At 35.6% G+C, this 20200-nt stretch overlaps 1 protein-coding gene across 1 annotated transcript; it reads right to left on the bottom strand.

The window, feature by feature from the left end:
- Positions 1-9984: 9984 nt before the first annotated feature.
- LOC110780634 (protein FAR1-RELATED SEQUENCE 5-like) lies at positions 9985-11937 on the bottom strand. Its single transcript, XM_021984982.2, has one exon. It carries the CDS (start codon positions 11935-11937, stop codon positions 9985-9987), a length of 1953 nt encoding a protein of 650 aa, XP_021840674.2.
- Positions 11938-20200: the final 8263 nt, after the last annotated feature.

The following is a 20200-nucleotide window of genomic DNA, read 5'->3' as shown; positions in this document are numbered from 1 at the left end:
TTAGCTCCCACTGAAACCAAGATCCGTCGGTTCCGAATATTCATAGATGGAGTATTTAATGCCATTAAATACTTGATCCGTTTACGTACTATTTGTGTGACCCTACGGGTTCAGTCAAGAGTAAGCTGTGGATTAATATCATTAATTCCACTTGAACTGAAGCGGCCTCTAGCTAGGCATTCAGCTCACTTGATCTCACTGAATTATTAACTTGTTAATTAATACTGAACCGCATTTATTAGACTTAACATAGAATGCATACTTGGACCAAGGGCATTATTTCCTTCAACTATCTCCAAGAAGAAGAAGTAGATTTTAAGTTAACCTATGACACTTAATTACTATTTATAATATAACTGACATGAGTAATCAGTAATGAAACCATTATTATATCTTGTAGAATGACAATTTCAAATTTATGATTGAATCATGCCCTTTTGTTGGAAACTTAACGTATTAGAATTTGATGTATTTTCCTACTCATTTTTCCGTCAATTAAACATCATTTGGATGTTTTCTTAGTTTTAGGAGTCAACTAGGTAATCGGAGAAATCAATTATTTGTGTCGATTCTTTGATCATTTTATTTGATTTGTTGCCTCCTTAAATCATTGTTTTAGTATATATTGCCTTATTTTTTTATTTTAGAATTTAGAAAAGATATATTATGTATGGTATGTATTTGGAACTCATCACAAACAAACAAACAAACAAACGTTGTCTTAGTGAAATAAAATTGCTTAAAAAAGAGTTACTAAACTCATGGGTGATAATTTACATACCTATATCATCACCAAACCTAACCAAAATTATACTACTCTCCTGTTATTGTTATTTTGCAGCCTATGTTACATAGCATCATTCTTCAAAACAACCATACACACCAAACATAGGTAAATAACCCACATCCCCTTAACAATAACCCCACCTTTTTCCTACTTCTCAATACCAACAAATAGCTTCTTCAGCCACCTCTACCACTATGAACATATGATAACTACATTATCAACACCTTTTATCTGGCTGTCAGCAGTCTAATAATAGTAATTTTTTTGGTTAGGAATGCTACTGTCGCAGATCACCACAAATCCTTCAAAAATACAAAATTAAGAAAAATTAAAGCATTATATATTAATTAAAGACCCCCAATTTCGGTACCGTATGATAACTTCTGACAATTTAACGTTAATAAAAAAACCCCAATTTCTCCAATAAACCCTATTTCAGCAATAATCAAGAAAAGATTAATTCAGTGAAAATTACCTTTTTGTTCTTTGACAAGAATGAACGAATTCCATCCTTAATTTCAGTGGTAGTTTCAAACCTTAGTTTTTATGTAGTATCATAATTGTTGGATATTTGGGGGAAGGGAGTTATTGTTATTGATTATTGAAATTAGAATCATAATTTATGCTTACACATGACCATTTGCGTATTTACGCTTATTAATTGGTGAAATTCGAATGATATTTTTAACGACTACATAGCGTTAATTTCATTGTTTTGCAAATAAATTGTTGAAAATGGTGGCAATTGGATTTTTTATTGAAATTTATGGTTTAGATTTTTGTAGATTGGATATGTTACTTTCCATTTATTAGAGAAAATAAATCAGGAAGAGAATCCACCATATCACATATAGTTGTCAAACTCGGCTCTGCTATGCTTTGCTTATGTATTGGTATTGAATAAATGGGAAAAACATGGACTTGATTTTGCAAAATATTGTTATTGGTTGCTTTTCTTATGTATTGGTACTTAAATGTTATGTATCAATATTATATAATGTTGTATTTGGTATTGAATAAATACGAAAAACATGAACTTGATTTTGTAAAATATTGCTAATGGTTGTTCTGTTTATGGTTGGTACTTAAATGTTATGTATCAGTACTATATAATGTTGTATTGGTATTGAATAAATGCGAAAATGATTTTGTAGAACGTTGCTTGGTTGCTTTGCTTATTATTGGTATTGAAATGTTATGTGTGAGTAGTATATAATGTTGTATTGGTATTGAATATATGCGAAAAACATGGACTTGATTTTGTATAATGTTACTAATGGTTATTTTTCTTAAGTGTTGGTACTGAAATGTTATGTATTAGTACTATATAATGTTGTATTGGACTTGATTTTGTAAAATGTTGCTAATGATTGCTTTTGTTATGTGTTGGTACTGAAATGTTATGTATCAGTACTATATAATGTTATATTGGTATTGAATATGAATATATACGAAAAACATGAACTTGATTTTGTAAAATATTGCTAATGATTGTTTTACAGCATTACGCAAGAAATAAGGAGTAATTATCTTCTAAGGATGAGAAATACGAAAGAGAATGATGGTTCCTTCTACTCCCTGGATGTCCATGATGACACCTCCACAAGAAATTTCGGAGTGGGACATGTTGGTGTTTAGGACGTTTATATTATTATCACGGTGTATGGTTGGATTCATTGTTTTGTGAGGAACTTATGTTGTATTTTGCTTTTGGATTCTCCCATTTGGGGCATTTTATATTGTATTCCTATTAAGTATTATGACGTGTTATCGCTTTTGGATTCTCCCTTTTATGGACTAATAAGTTCAAATAACTTTAGGAGTAATCACATTGTGTTGTCAATTACCTCATGAATGTGACATTTACCCATAGAAGTTCAAAAACCTCAGAATATGACTCTTAACTCATTCAAGTTGGAATACTATATTGTACTGATACTTATTTTAAAGGAAATAATGCATTTACAGGTCAAAAGGTGGCTCATTAACACTCAATTAGTACCCTTGGCAATCATAACTGTACCAAACTGTGTTGTATTGGTACATATTTTTAAGGGTTTGTCATAGTTTTAAATAAATGTTAGTAATATTAAATCCGTGACATTAGAAAAGGTTAATATTTGTATAAGAATATAATAATGAAAAACATTAATAATTAGAAGTCATAACCGTTCGATCTAGTTTTAAGGGCTTATCATAGTTTGAAATAAATATTGGTGATGTTAAATATGTGATTTTAGAAAAGGTTAACATTTGTATAATAATAAAATAATTAAAAAAATGTTAATAATTAGAAGTCATAATTGTTCTTCTAGTTTTATTTGAAGTTACACGTCAACTATTAATATTTTTGTATCTCATGTGTACATTATATGATAATAACCATAGATTACGTTTAATTTACCTGTTACACTTAAAAAGTATAAAGTTTGATAACCATAGGTTGCATTTAGGTTACTTGTTAGTATCTGGTTCAATCCCATATGTGTTTTATAAAATGATTCACTTCATATGCTTCGTGTTAGATAAGTATTACTATTAATCGCACTCATATGTTTCTAATACTTCATACAACTTTACCTCTCAATGTGATTTTGACCAATTGGCCATTGAACACTATATTGTATTATACTTATATTTTGAATTTCATTGTATATTGTATTATAATATATTGAACACTATATTGTATTATACTTATTTTACAGAGTTGAACCCTTGGTACGAGAAATGTACCCTCCTTTGTTGTATTTGCATTCATTTTTATGAAATGACCACTTCATATACTTCGTATGAGATAAATATTACGATTAATCGCAATAATATGTCCTTTAATTATGTGATTTGACCCATTGGCCATTAAAGTTATATCACAAAATTAAGTGATTTGACCTTTAATTATGTGATTTGACCCTTTTTGAATTAGTACAAGGTTTACAGTATATAATACATTTACATTTCAAAACGGGACCCATGCACCCTAGGTTGGTACCCTTTACTATTAGAAAGGTATCGACCTTTAATGTATTAAAACTTAGTTTTAAATTCAAAGACTTAGTTAATTGTAAAATAAATACTGATAATGCTGAATCTCGCATTTGAAAAGGGATAACAATCACTTATTTGAATTTCATTCTTCAATACTCGTTTTGTTGATAGCAATAGATATAATGCGATTGGTAGTATTAACTGTTAGGTTATGATTCATATGACAAAACATAAATCATGCGGAAAAACCATAAAGCCAGGAAAGCATATTATTTACACATAATCATTTAGCATAGTTTAGATGCATACACTTTGTTGCGTGCCTTCCCTAGCTGCGCCCGAACCGAACAAGAACAAGTCTTTAGGACTCCAAGTGTCGTCCCTCCGTAGATAGTCCACAACACGTCCGGATCCGCCTTAAGCTTGACCAACTAGGATCGCCCTTAAGGTACTTAGAATTTTCGGCTAGTGTAGGCAATTGTATGACTGAATTTTTGCTCTCAAAAATCACTTTGAATACTTGAAATCGTCATTTTTGTGTCTATAAATTATGACCCTAGGCACCTATTTATAGAGGTATCGAAAAGGAACTGGAATCCTATTAGGATACGAATTAATTAAACTAGAATCCTAATAGAATTCTTATTTTAATTAATTCATCCTTTTAGGTTTAGGAATTTAATCATATGTCGAAACCTGATAGCTTTAGGATTCGTATAGCACACAAACACACACACGCACAGCAGCCCACGAGGGGCGCCATGCGCGCGCGCGCAGCCCGCGAGCTCGCAGCCCATTGCCACGAGGCCCACACGCTGCCGCAGCCTTGGCGCGCGCTGGGCCTGCCTTGCGGTGGGCCTGGCGCAGCCTTGGCTGGTGCGTTGTGGCGCGCTGGCTTGCTGGGCGATGGCCCGGCTTCGTGCTGGGCCTTCGTGTAGCAGGCCTCGTCCGATGCTAATTCGTACGATACGCTTCCGATTAATTTCCCGTTTCCGGAATTCATTTCCGATACGAACAATATTTAATATTTTCGATTCCGGAATTAATTTCCGTTTAGAACAAATATTTATGGTACTTGAAAAGGTACTTGAAAAGGAAATATTAAATATTTGTTCGAAACGGAAATTAATTCCGGAATCGGAAATATTAAATATTGTTCGTATCGGAAATGATTTCCAGAATCGGAAATTTAATCGGAAGCGTATCGTACGAATTAGCATCGGACGAGGCTCGCTAGACGAAGGCCCAGCACGAAGCCAGGCCATCGCCCAGCAAGCCACAACTATATCTTAGAACATAGAAATTAATATTAATTTCCCACGCAACAACTCATGGTCTCCAATCCATGTTGCCATTTCAAAACACGATGCTCTATAGCTCGTCCTTGCCAATGGTTAACTCCAAAGGGATCTTGCTTGATCCTTTACCAGTGTTTATGCGTGTAGCATCAATATTTAGCATATCTTTATTTCCTTGAATCAAGAACTATTCCTATGTACCTTTTCAAGTACCATAAGTATTCTTGATCTCAATCTAGTTGATCTTCACTTAGATCAATAGAGATTGGTATATGTTCGTCATGCCTAAAGTCATACGATACGTTTTTGGCGATCCTCATATTATATCATACATGATTAATTCTTTTGCAGAATAATTCCCAATTTTAGCTTATCTAGTTTCAGTAGATACTAAATTCAGCTAAATTCTTTGACATATAATATAGGTTAAGAATCTCATTTAGACTCTTTGATGTTTAACTTAGTAAATGCTTATACATAGTTCAAACATCCTTTACTTAGATTTATTCACATGTGTCGAATATCTCCAATGGAGACTTTCGTGTTTGATTTAGTAAATGCCATTACTTAATCCAAAACAATATCATAAGATCTTTGTAAATAGATCTTAATACCCAGTATGTACTAAGTTTCGCCATGGTCCATCATTGATGAATAATTTCAAATCTAAGTCATTAGCATTTGAATGTTATTTCACAATAGAGAGATATGTGTGTGATACACATAGGACCAATTAAGTTTTATGTACTCCCACTAAACTTCTTATATATCTATAAGAATCACGTACATTTTATGAAACTAAAATACTTATTAGTTTCACTAAAATACATTTCTAATTCCCAATTGCTTGCTTAAATCTGTACTTAGATTTTATAAGCTAGCTTTCTCTTTCAAGCATTTATTTGGATCCACAAATCCTATGACATACCATGTACATAGTTTATTCCAACATTTGATTGAGGAATACGTTTTGTCATCCAATTGCTATATGTACCAATATGCAATCATTGCTTAAATTATAGACTTGAGCATTACGATTATGCATGAGGTTTCAACACAATTCACACCATGAATTTGCTTGTAACCTTTAGCAACTAATCTCGCTTTGTGTGTGAACACAATTTCATGTTTGATGGTTTTTATCCTTAAAACAAACTTGCAACCAATAGGTGTGAACCTATTCTTGCAAATCAACAAAATTTCAATTTTGTCATCAAAACATTGAGTATGTTTATGGCCTCTAACCATTTAAAATATTTGAGTCTATATATGGCCTCTAACCATTTTAGGGAATCTAGGTTTCGTCATAGCTTTCTTACAAGTCACAAACTCATTAATCTACATGATAATAGTTTGACTGCAAGTTGTAGGTTTCTTCACTATCTAATAGAAGAATCTCATAGTTTCATTGACCAGAACTCTATGTTTCTTTACTATCTAATAGAAGAATCTCATAGTTCCAGTGACTTGAACTCTATGCCTACTTGGGTATAGAACATCAAACAATAGAATATCAATAGCCACTTGAAAGTCCTTTGAATATTCTGTTCTCCTTGAAGCACTTGTAAAGTCTTCTAAGAGATGTCTATTCTTTAAAGCCACTTGTAAAGTCCTTACAGAATAAGTTCGGATTTTCTGAAGCACTTCGAAAAGCCTCCGGAATGTCCGTTTATGTTTGTTGTTCGCCTCGAAGACTTTCGAGGTCTATTTTCTCCCACTTGTCATTTTGGAAACGAATCTCCAAAAGGACATTATTTCGAGCAAACAAACATTATGTTCTCAAAAATTCGTGGTAGAAACAATACCCTTGTGTCTCATTTGAATAAATCATAATGAAACATATATCTATACTTGGGCCTTAGTTTGTCGAATGACAAACACTAAGCTCCCACTGAGTTTTGCAACTCTCTAGATATATTTTATGAAAAGTTATTCTGAAATTACTTTTCAATAGCTTTGACGAATTTGGTTTAGTTTGGTGGTAGTTGAGCATTTTGTTTTAGAAATTATAGGAAAAGTCTTTATGATTCATCATTGATCGAATCAAGTACTAATCGACTTCGATCATTCCAACTTAGATATGCCATATCTTATGGAGCTAGATTGTGAATTTTATTTCACACAATCATTGATGATCATTCTTGACTTAAGTAATCATCAACATGATCTAACCTAGATCTTTATGATTTCTTGCCAAGTGGATTTTATACTTCTGAATCTTTGAACTAGCCAAACAGATTCAACTTATATCACATTTGAGTTAATAAACCTATATTCACTCAAATCCATAAAGTCATAAAATCTTTCTTTAGCTTTGAACTCTATTGTCTAGGCGTTCTAACAATAGTTCATATCTTTTGTTACTTTCAACAAGTAAGACTAGTTGTCTTAAATTGATCTAGAAATCAATCAACTTTCAAAAGTCTATCAAAATAGAGCTTTTGAATGTTAACTTGTTGATATGGTCTAAGCAACAGTGCCAAAGATTAGTGGAACTCAAATCAAGGGGTTGATTTGAACCTAGTAAAGTTTTTATTGTTAAAGAGTTGTTTGTTTTAATCAAGCATATTGACTCATCCCGTAAATGACCATTTCATTCAAATAAACAAACAAACAAACATTGTTTTTGTTCTTCTGAATGTGAGTCTTTCTGTGTTTGAAGCAGAAATTTAGGTATGCTGATTATGGAACAAAATAGCCATTTAGTTCCAGCCTTGAAAGGACTTAAAACAAACTAGATGACCCTACAACTAATGTAGCATTGCCATGCTTCATTTCCCACCTGTAGGTCATTAGTGTAGCCTAGCTTCCATTGTTTGAGTTATTACCGAAGTAAGAACCTCAAGCGGTATATGATACCAAGGAAGTTTGATTGCTAGGTCACTTTTCTTTAAACATAAACTTATAGGTAGAAACGGAATCGTAAACTCCTTTCATTTGTTCCTTGTTTTCCTATTTCTTGTACCCTTTCTTATAGTCTTAAGAATTGAATTCTTTAGTGTTGACTTTTATACTTTGTTAGACATGTCCAATGTCACCAACAAGGTTCTTTACCATTTTAATTTATGTTGAATATTTTGTTTCAACTAGATGATCTTACTAGAAGCTTCTAAAGTTCTCTAAGCATCGATCTATTCGAATGTCTAGGGACTAGACTCATTCGAGAATTAAATGGAAAAAAGATTTTAGGTTGTTAACCATTGGTAAAGCTGAGCGTTTAAACTCAATGCTTTATGATCTCAAAACTACATTGTATTTTGAATTCACAAGCACCAATTGGTTTGCCATTCGATTTTGATATTCGAAAACAACTATAAAAGTCGCGAAAAGAAACGTACATTTTAAATTTCTCATTTTCTCTCATTTCCGTGAATCGTTCTTGTATTCACTACCAATCGAGGAAATTTACTGTTACCTTTCTAAAAGGATTTATTGCAGTGCAAGATATTTAATTATAAACAATAATTAAAACATTCATTGAAGCATGCAAAGTCTAAACATTTATCATGAATAATAACTTGAAAAGCAATCATGCAATTTAAACAAGTTATTAGCATTTTATTCGAATTTATTGTTCCGGCAGGAGTGAATAAAATGATTCCAAGATCCTAAAACCATTGAAGAATTAAGCACAGTTTGTCGACTTAATCCTAAAACATTTTAGGTAAGCAAAAGCCTTTTGCTAATAGTCTAGAAACTATTCTTGGTTGATAGGCACGTCTAAGAACTTATTAGGTAAACCTATCGATTTTGCCACGACATAAAAGGACTCCTTACTTATATCGTTGAGTTTCACCAAAACTAACATGTACTCACAATTATTTGTGTACCTTGCCCCTTTAGGATCAATAAGTAACACCTCGCTGAGCGAAAACTATTACTAGATTGATGTAAAGGATATCCAAGCAAGTGTATATTTTGGGGAATTGATAAATCCAAGGAACAAAAGTATTGAGCCAAGGAAAACAACAAATTACATATTTGTCCCTTTTTCCTAACTATACACGCGCTGGTGCAGGAAGTGGCTAAGAAAAGCAATTATTAAATATGCCTTTTTAATTTCTGATATATTTCCATAATCATTACTCCACAAAGATGCTGACAGAGTGACAGCTATAATTCCCATGTTTGAACTCACTAAGGTTTTAGGGTTTTTTTTTTTATTTTTAAGGAAAAGGTTTTAGGTTCTTAACATTAAGTAGTTCTCCGGAACTTTAATATCATGTTTTATTTTTAACTATACTACGGAGTACAATTTTCTTAATAAGAAAAAAATATCTTTATGTTATAATGTTCGTTCGAACTCCCTTCACGCATTTGTAACTTGTACTGCATTTGTGGCTCAATCATTTAAAAAAATGATGCTGAAATTTTTGTGAATAAATATCTTTTACTTTTTATCGCCCATTGCGACCGGTATATAGGTACATGGTTCATTGTGGGGGGAAAGTAATATATTATAAGAACTTTGGTGGTGGAGTACAAATTATGAGCAATCGAATATATATATCAAAGTCGTGACACAATATATTTTGTCGATACACTTTATTAAAAACTTCGTCTAAATTGAAAAACTTCAAATTAAAATCTCATACATAGCGCATATACATAGTAGTAAATAAAGTATACTACGTACTGCGCATTTTCATATCTAAGAAAATTATTAAACATAAGTTCAAAGATGGGAAAATCAAAGAACAAAGACTAAGCACATCATCTCATTGAAAAATCACGTATGTCATCTTGCTGCTTCTATACGGAGTATCATGCGGGTATTTGCTCATATTACCTATACAAAAAAAATGCACAACAAATGAAAAGGAAAGGTTAGAGCATGTACTATAAAGAAATAATAAATACGAAGTACGTAGCAGTACCACTAACATTATAGTGTATATATTATAAAATGTAAGCTTACTTTAGCACTTCTAATGAAGTTAGAGATGGATCCTGGAAAAGTGGTACGTTCAAATCAATTCCACTTGTAGATGTTTCTCCAACATTTTGACTATTTTGGCTTTTCCAAACAGCTTCAACCATTTCGAATTGGGAAGGATCTCTTCGAGTTGAACTCGACCCCATTCCCTTCTTTGATTTTGTATTTCTCTTTCTTTTGCGAGTTTGTAAAATTGGCTCGGTGACTAATGGGTCTTCCATATTCAGTAACTGATATATTTTTTTCTTTACTTCCACCTTCTGAAATGTAGGCCATTGATGATAAGCTATATACAATTTATCAAGTAACTCTTTCATTTCATCTTCATCATCAGCACATGTGTTGTCTTCATTGATACTAGTAATGAATTTTGTATCAATCCTCCATTGACTATTTATAAGGTGTAAAGGCAAAGTCCCTTCCTTCCAATCACACATCATATGAGCACAAGGTAGCCCCATTGTTGCTACGAAATTACCAGTACATTGTGCTTTCAATGTCCCTAAACTAGCCATCTCATATTGTTTATATAACTTTTTCAAAGCAAATATGGATACCTTATTCATAAGATCCTTGAAATAAGGAACATTGTACTTGTGGGGGACTCGGAGTTTTTCACTTTCCACTTGCGTTTTAATCTCTTGAAACTCATTGTCAATTGCAAGACAAATTTTGTTTTTGACTTGACGAATATTTCCAGTTGAAACATGCAAGTATTTTTTAAGTTTTGCGTGTGCACCTTCCGCCCTCGAAGACGCACGATTTCCAAAGTGCAAAATCTTTTCGGTCCACACACTCACAAATTTCTTTTTTACTGGAATCCACGTGCTCGATATATAATCTATGATGTCATTCTTCTCTTTGTATATAAGTTGCAAAAACAACCAACTTTCTTCAAACTGCTCTTCAGTTTCCGCATATATCATTGCATTCCACATAGACATAAACACATCCCAATCTTCTATTTCTGTGAAATAACCTTTGCATTTGGCAACTATATTTTTTTGGATGTGCCAAACACATAATAGATGAGTGGTTTCAGGAAAGACAATATTTATAGCACCTATTAACGCCAATTTCCGATCAGTAACAATGACTTGTGGTTGACAATTGAACCCCAATATACTACTGAAATTTTTCAAAGCCCAAACATAGTCTTCTTCTTTCTCATTTTGTAAAAAAACAAAGGCGGCATAAAATGACTTGTTCAAACTTGTCATTCCAATAATGTCAAGTAATGGCATGCCATACTTATTAGTCTTATAAGTGCAATCCATCACAAATACACTGGAATATGTTTTAGCCAGCATGATTGATCTTGGGTGAGCAAAAAACACATGGGTTAAATGACCTTTATCGTCTTTTACATAAGTAAATGTGAAACCTCCTTGTTCAAGTTCTTCGAAGAGAGCTTGAATTAGAGAACGACTACCCAAACTTTCTTTCTGAATTTTATTTTTCAAGTTATATATAGTTCGAGCTACAGCTTGAAGATTAGGGTTCTTTTGCCGCAATGAGGAAATAATTTGACGTGGTTGAATTCCAGCCATCGACTGTTTTTCAATATCTGCTATTTCTTCCTTGGTCAGACAACGAGATGAAGGATGTCCAGACATGTCATCTGAAGGGTCATGATTATGATTATTATTTTTTATTTGTAAGCTCCAAAAGTATCCCTTTAACTTCCCTTCAATTTGAAAAGGACAATTTATGAGTCTGGTACATGTTACCCTTTTTCTATTTTCTATAGGAATTTTCCCCTTATTGCGATAATTACCACCTCTATCACAACAAAGCACAACATATTTATCTTTCTTAGAGTCTTTGATAGATAGTCCATACCCTTTTGAGGCGTAAAAGTGTCTCGCTTTTTGAATAAGTTCTTCACGGCTGTAAAACTTCTCATGAAATAATGCTTCTGCTTCATCCATCTTTGACCTACATGTCACATAAATTTTCGGTTGAATAATTTTACCAATAATGCCAAACTTAAACAATTAACAAAATTGAACATATTTTTGAAAAAAAACTACACGGATCTAATTTTAAAAGTAATTTAATGGGTTTACCTAAAAAAAAATCTAAATGGATTACATTTATGTGAATTCACTCGATCGTTAATTAGACCAGTACAATATAGACGGATCAAAGAAGTTTTCTATAACGTCCACAAATATACGTATTCAATTACCCATATATTTTTCAGAAAAAAAGTACAGTTGAATAATTGAGTATGTAATTAGTGTAGTGGAGATCATACCTTGTTAATATGAAGTCCCAAGAATTATGTCAGACACCAACGTAATTTTTTTTGAGAGAAAATACTTTGCTAGGGTTTATGGAAAATTTGAAAAGTCAAGTTGAATAGGATAATAATTTAATTATCATTAGTATCTAAGCTTTATGGGAAATATAAAAAAAGCTAGAATAATAAATATTTGCTTTCTATACAAAACAAGACGAAGTGCAATTTGGGGAAGCAAGTACAGCGCGTGTATAGTTAGGAAAAAGGGACAAATATGTAATTTGATGTTTTCCTTGGCTCAATACTTTTGTTCCTTGGATTTATCACTTCCCTATATTTTGGCATGGCACCTTTTAACTCAATTTTTAAGTTTGGAACTTAAGGCTCTTACTATATTGGTTAGATTTTAAGTGAACTAAAATCCTTAATCATGCAACATAATCAAGCCACAATCTCATGCATAATTAAGACATATTTAAAGCAATAAATAACTTAAATCATGCATAAGATAAATGTGATCTAGTATGGCCCGACTTCATCTTGAAGCTTCAACTTCAAAGTCCGTCTCGAAAATCTCCGTGGGAGACACCATTTTCTTCAAATAGGATAAGCTATAATTAAAACTAATTACAACTATTTGATGGTACGCAGACCATATTTGAATTGAAAAACAATTTTGGTACTTTAGACCAATTACATTCAAATTAATGGTACGCAGACCATATTTTCTATCCTATTTGGGCCATACTAGTCACTTCATAACCTGCAAAACAGTACATATACAATATATACCATTCACCCATTCATTATCATGAATGGCCCACATAGATGGTTAGTAAAACACATTATGCATCACATAAACATTTGCAGCAATTAATCAAGGGCACCAATAATCTACAAATTATTCAGTCCTTATTAATTCTAATCAAGTTGTTTTAACCTTAAGGATTTGTAGACCTAATCAAGAGTTTATGACTAAAAGGGTTCCCACTTAAACCAATAAATTCATATGCTTTACTAATTTTAAACATAAAAATGTATTTCTAGTCTAACCGGAAACATACAAATTTAATTAAAATTTAAAGCTCATATAAATTTATAATTGAATCCAAAAAGTTTAATTTAATTTCCGTCGTATTTAAATTAATTCATGATTTTAATTTTAGTAAAATAATTAGAATAAATAAAATTTATTATAATTACAATATTCAAAATTAAAATCCAAGAAATTAATTTAAATTATTAATTTTAAAATTAATTAAAATTACGTAAACTGAAAATTTCAAATTAGAATTTCAAAACGATCTAATCGCAACGCAACAATCCCACGCAACGCACGCCCATGGGCCACACGCACACAGCCATCGCTGGCCATGTGCGCGCAGCCCATGCGCTGCGTCGCATCGCTGCTGCTCACCATCGCAAGGCATCACGCGAGCTGGTGCTCGCTGCGCGCGCCAGCGCTCGACGCACGAGCATGCTGCCGCAGCCCATCGCTGGGCGCAGCGCTCGTCGCACGTCGCAACAAGCAAGCTGCTTGCCATCGCTGGGCGCAGCGCTCGTCGCACGTCGCAACAAGCACGCTGCACGCCATCGCTGGGCGCAGCGCTCGTCGCACGCACAATAGCGCTCGTTGCGCGCGAGCGATCGATGCTGGGCGTAGCACTCGTGGCACGCGAGCTTGCGCTTGCTGCGCGCGAGGCTCCGCACGCTTGCGCGAGGCAGTGCGCGCTGTGGTGCAGCACGCTTGCTGTTAGGTTATGATACATATGACATTTACATAGATCATGCGGAAACAACCATTAACCCAGGAAACATATTATTTACACATAATCATATAGCATAATTAGATGCATACTCTTTGTTGCGTGCCTTCCCTAGCTGCGCCCGAACCGAACAAGAACAAGTCTTTTAGGACTCCAAGTGTCGTCCCTCCGTAGATAGTCCACAGCACGTCCGGATCCGCCTTAAGATTGACCAACTAGAATCGCCCTTAAGGTACTAGAAAATTCGGCACTTTTATGAGCAAGATGTGTTTTAATTTTCTCTCAAAAAACTCACTTTTGAATACTTTGAAACTTATGTATAAATTATGACCCCTAGGCCTTTATTTATAGAGTTATGGAAAAGGAATCGTAATCCTAGTAGGATGCGAATTAATTGGAATTAGAATCCTACATGAATTCTATTTAATTAATTTATCCAATTAGGAATAGACATTTAATCATACACTGACTCTTGCAGATTCAGGAATCACGCATGAGCACAAACTCACACACACACGGCAGCCACAAGGGCTGCCCATGCGCGTGCGAGCAGCAGCCCGCGTAGCACGGCCCACGCAGCCGCGGCCTCTTGGCGCGCGCTGGGCCTGCCTTGCGGTAGGCCTGGCCGCTGCCTTGGCTGGGCTTTGTGGCGCGCATGCTTGCTGGGCGATGGCCCCGGCTTCGTGCTGGGCCTTCGTCCGGCAAGCCTCGTCCGATGCTAATTCGTACGATACGCTTCCGATTAAATTTCCATTTCCGGAATCTATTTCCGATACGAACAATATTTAACATTTCCGATTCCGGAATTAATTTCCGTTTCGAACAAATATTTAATATTTCCGTTTCCGGAATTATTTTCCGATTCCGGCAATATTTCCGATTCTGACAATATTTCCGTTTCCGGTAATATTTCCGATTCTGGTAATATTTCCATTTCCAATAATATTTTCCGATACGTACCATGTTTCCGTTTCCGGCAACATCTACGACTTGGATAATATTCATATTTCCGATACGATCCATATTTCCGTTTCCGGCAATATCATCGTTTCCGGAGTATTCATTTCTTGCCTGTGACGATCTTAGCTCCCACTGAAACCAAGATCCGTCGGTTCCGAATATTCATAGATGGAGTATTTAATGCCATTAAATACTTGATCCGTTTACGTACTATTTGTGTGACCCTACGGGTTCAGTCAAGAGTAAGCTGTGGATTAATATCATTAATTCCACTTGAACTGAAGCGGCCTCTAGCTAGGCATTCAGCTCACTTGATCTCACTGAATTATTAACTTGTTAATTAATACTGAACCGCATTTATTAGACTTAACATAGAATGCATACTTGGACCAAGGGCATTATTTCCTTCAGTCTCCCACTTGTCCTTAGGGACAAGTGTGCATTTCCTAATTCCTTTGTCGCTCGATGCTTGCTCTTGAACATAAGGTAAGAGTTGTCATCCTTATTATGTCCAGAGGTGTTCCTCGGTTTCAGAGTTCAACTGATCAAATAAACAGATAATCATAGCCTATGATTCATCCGAGCACGGCCATGCATTTCACAGTTTCTAGCTCTCCGAGTGGCCTTGTACAACTTTTAAGCATCTCTTCCCGATTTATGGGAGGACAATCCCAATCTTGCGATCTTGAGATTAGACTTCGTTTGATAGGTGATTACCTGAGCGTTGCCTTTATAGCCTCCTTTTACGGTGCGACGGTTGGTCAACGTCAAAGCAACCAGTTCTCAAACAAGTAATCTCAAATCACTCAGGTATTGAGGATTTAGTGTCTAATAATTTAATGAAATTTACTTATGACAGACTTTCATCTCTTACAGTAAAGTTTCATAGGTCTTGTCCGATACTAGTCTTCCCAAAGTAAGTATCTATGCAAATGATTATGACATTGCCATGTCCACATAGTTCAAGAAACAGAACTACTAGTCATCTTGCATTCTAATCGTCTAACGTTTTCTATGCGTCCAATTTTATAGAAAACTCCGATTAGGGACCATTTTCAACCTTTGACATTCAAGTTCACTTGATAGACATTTCTTAGTCACAGGACTGGTCCTGACAGTCTATCTTGAATATATCGTCAAGTTGAAGGGACTCATCATTTAATAAACCACAAATTAAATGGAAAAATGAATTCCTTTCATTTATTGTGAATGATTAACCAATAATGTTTTACAAAGATTTAAACTCTAAAACTTTAAAACATTAAACAGAGACATCAAAGCCATTCTCCAATATGCTTGATTCCCATAGCTGCAGTGTGCGAGTTGTGCTTCGCTTGCGGCAGAGGTTTAGTTAATGGATCTGATATGTTGTCATCAGTTCCAATTTTGCTTATCTCGACTTCTTTTCTTTCAACGAACTCTCGTAGAAGGTGAAATCTACGAAGTACATGCTTGACTCTCTGGTGGTGTCTAGGCTCTTTTGCCTGTGCAATAGCTCCGTTATTATCACAATACAGGGCTATTGGTCCTTTAATGGAGGGGACTACACCAAGTTCTCCTATGAACTTCCTTAGCCATATAGCTTCCTTTGCTGCTTCATGTGCAGCAATGTACTCCGCTTCAGTTGTAGAATCCGCAATGGTGCTTTGCTTAGCACTTTTCCAGCTTACTGCTCCTCCGTTGAGGCAGAAGACAAACCCAGACTGTGATCTGAAATCATCTTTGTCGGTTTGGAAACTTGCGTCCGTATAGCCTTTAACAATTAATTCATCATCTCCACCATAGACCAGGAAGTCATCTTTGTGCCTTTTCAGGTACTTCAGAATGTTCTTGGCAGCAGTCCAATGCGCCTCTCCTGGGTCTGACTGGTATCTGCTCGTAGCACTGAGTGCGTACGCAACATCCGGGCGTGTACATATCATAGCATACATTATTGAACCAATCAATGATGCATATGGAATCCCACTCATTCGTCTACGCTCATCAAGTGTTTTTGGGCACTGAGTCTTGCTTAGAGTCATTCCATGAGACATGGGTAGGTAGCCTCGCTTGGAGTCCGCCATCTTGAACCTATCAAGCACCTTATTGATATAAGTGCTTTGACTAAGTCCAATCATCTTTTTAGATCTATCTCTGTAAATCTTGATGCCCAATATGTACTGTGCTTCTCCTAGATCCTTCATCGAAAAACATTTCCCAAGCCAAATCTTGACAGAGTTCAACATAGGAATGTCATTTCTGATAAGCAATATGTCGTCGACATATAATACTAGGAAAGCAATTTTGCTCCCACTGACCTTCTTGTATACACAAGATTCGTCTGCGTTCTTGATGAAACCAAAGTCACTGACTGCTTCATCAAAACGTATATTCCAGCTCCTGGATGCCTGCTTCAATCCGTAGATTGACTTCTTTAGCTTGCATACCTTTTTAGCATTCTTTGGATCCTCAAAACCTTCAGGCTGTGTCATAAACACAGTTTCTGTTAAAACGCCGTTTAAGAAAGCAGTTTTGACATCCATCTGCCATATTTCGTAATCGTAATATGCAGCGATTGCTAACATTATTCGAATAGACTTTAGCATTGCAACTGGTGAAAAGGTTTCATCGTAATCCACACCGTGGACTTGCCTGTAACCTTTTTCAACCAATCTAGCTTTGAAAACTTCAAGTTTCCCATCCTTGTCCTTTTTCAGTTTGAAAACCCATTTGCTTCCAATGGCTTGGTAGCCATCTGGCAAATCGACCAAATCCCATACTTGGTTTTCAGACATGGAGTCTAATTCAGATTGCATGGCTTCTTGCCATTGCTTGGAGCTAGGGCTCGTCATAGCTTGCTTGTAAGTCGCAGGTTCATCACTTTCAAGTAATAGAACTTCATAGCTCTCGTTCGTCAAAATACCTAAGTACCTTTCCGGTTGAGATCTATATCTTTGCGATCTACGCGGGGTAACATTTCTAGATTGACCATGATTCTCACCAGATTCTTCTAAAGATCTCTGAGTTTCATCCTGAATGTCATCTTGAGCATTCTCTAGAGTTTGTTGTTCGACTCGAATTTCTTCGAGGTCTACTTTTCTCCCACTTGTCATTTTGGAAATGTGATCCTTCTCCAAAAAGACACCATCTCGAGCAACAAACACTTTGTTCTCAGATGTATTGTAGAAGTAATACCCCTTTGTTTCCTTTGGATAGCCCACAAGGATACATTTGTCAGATTTTGGATGAAGTTTGTCTGAAATTAATCGTTTGACGTATACTTCACATCCCCAAATCTTAAGAAAAGACACATTTGGAGGTTTTCCAAACCATAATTCGTATGGAGTCTTTTCGACAGCTTTAGACGGAGCTCTATTTATAGTGAGTGCAGCTGTATTTAGTGCATGTCCCCAAAATTCTAATGGAAGTTCGGCCTGACCCATAATTGACCTGACCATGTCTAGCAAGGTTCTGTTCCTCCGTTCTGACACACCGTTCCATTGTGGTGTTCCAGGAGGAGTCAATTCTGATAGAATTCCACATTCTTTCAGATGGTCATCAAATTCATAGCTCAGATATTCACCGCCTCTATCAGACCGCAGTGCCTTGATCTTCTTGCCTAATTGATTCTCTACTTCACTCTGAAATTCCTTGAATTTGTCAAAGGATTCAGACTTATGCTTCATTAGGTAGACATAACCATACCTACTGAAGTCATCAGTGAAAGTGATAAAGTAGTTGAAACCACCTCTAGCATTTGTACTCATTGGTCCACATACATCTGTATGGATTAAACCCAATAGTTCATTTGCTCTTTCTCCGACTTTAGAGAAAGGTTGCTTTGTCATTTTGCCAAGTAAACATGATTCGCATTTACCATAATCCTCTAAGTCAAATGGTTCTAGAATTCCTTCCCTTTGAAGTCTTTCTAAGCGTTTCAAGTTTATATGGCCTAATCGACAATGCCACAGATAGGTGAGATCTGAATCATCCTTTTTGGCCTTTTTGGTATTTATGTTATATACTTGTTTGTCGTGATCTAATAAATAAAGTCCATTGACTAATCTAGCAGATCCATAAAACATCTCTTTAAAATAAAACGAACAACTATTGTCTTTTATTATAAAGGAAAATCCCTTAGCATCTAAGCAAGAAACTGAAATGATGTTTTTAGTAAGACTTGGAACATGGAAACATTCTTCCAGTTCCAAAACTAGCCCGGAGGGCAACGACAAATAGTAAGTTCCTACGGCTAATGCAGCAATCCGTGCTCCATTTCCCACTCGTAGGTCGACTTCTCCCTTGCTTAACTTTCTACTTCTTCTTAGTCCCTGTGGATTGGAACATAAGTGTGAGCCACAACCTGTATCTAATACCCAAGAAGTTGAATTAGCAAGTATACAGTCTATAACGAAAATACCTGAAGATGGAACGACTGTTCCGTTCTTCTGATCTTCCTTTAGCTTTGGACATTCTCTTTTGTAATGGCCTATTCCATCACAATAAAGACAGCTTGATGTGGACTTGTCCTGCTTTGATTTAGCATTGCCCTTGGACTTTCCACCTTTCTTGAATGGTCTCTTTCTAGCCTTGAGTAAATCTTTGGCTTCACAGTCCAGTACTATTTCAGCCTTTCTGACAAGGTGAATAAATTCTGCAACTGTTTCTTCTCTTGGTTCACTTAGGTATTGTTGCTTGAAGCGACCAAACCCACTGAGTAGTGAATTGAGCAAGACAGAGACTGCCATCCTTTCGCTTATTGGTGTTCCTAGTAGACTTAGGCGATCAAAATATGAACACATAAGATCCACATGGAACCTCAGTGGGACGCCTACCCTCTGTTTAGTGCGAAGGAGCTGAACATGTGTTTCTTGGACCTCCATCCTATAACACCTGTTGGGAGAACTAACCTTTAGACCAGACATTGATTCAATCAACTCATGGACGTTCAGGTCCCTGTCCTCCGTACTTCCACGACAGATATCCCTCAGATTCTTGATGAGCGTAAAAGGTTCATAGGCTACAAACCTTTTAGCCCAATCATCAGGGATATTGTTCAGCATGAGACTCATAACCTTTTTGAGATCCGCATCCCAGGCGTATAATCTCTCAGGGGTCATGTCTCTGGCATAGTAGCTTGGCATGGGATGGGATAGTACATACTCAAGTCCATTGAGTTTGACTATTTCAACTAGCTTAGCTTCCCATTCAAGAAAATTTGCCAGGTTCAGCTTGACCATAAGC

This window comes from Spinacia oleracea, chromosome 2 (genome assembly GCF_020520425.1).
Source record: "Spinacia oleracea cultivar Varoflay chromosome 2, BTI_SOV_V1, whole genome shotgun sequence".
Lineage (NCBI taxonomy): Eukaryota > Viridiplantae > Streptophyta > Magnoliopsida > Caryophyllales > Amaranthaceae > Spinacia > Spinacia oleracea.
The sequence above is the reverse complement of the archived record's forward strand: the minus strand, read 5'-3'. Positions and strand labels throughout refer to the sequence as shown.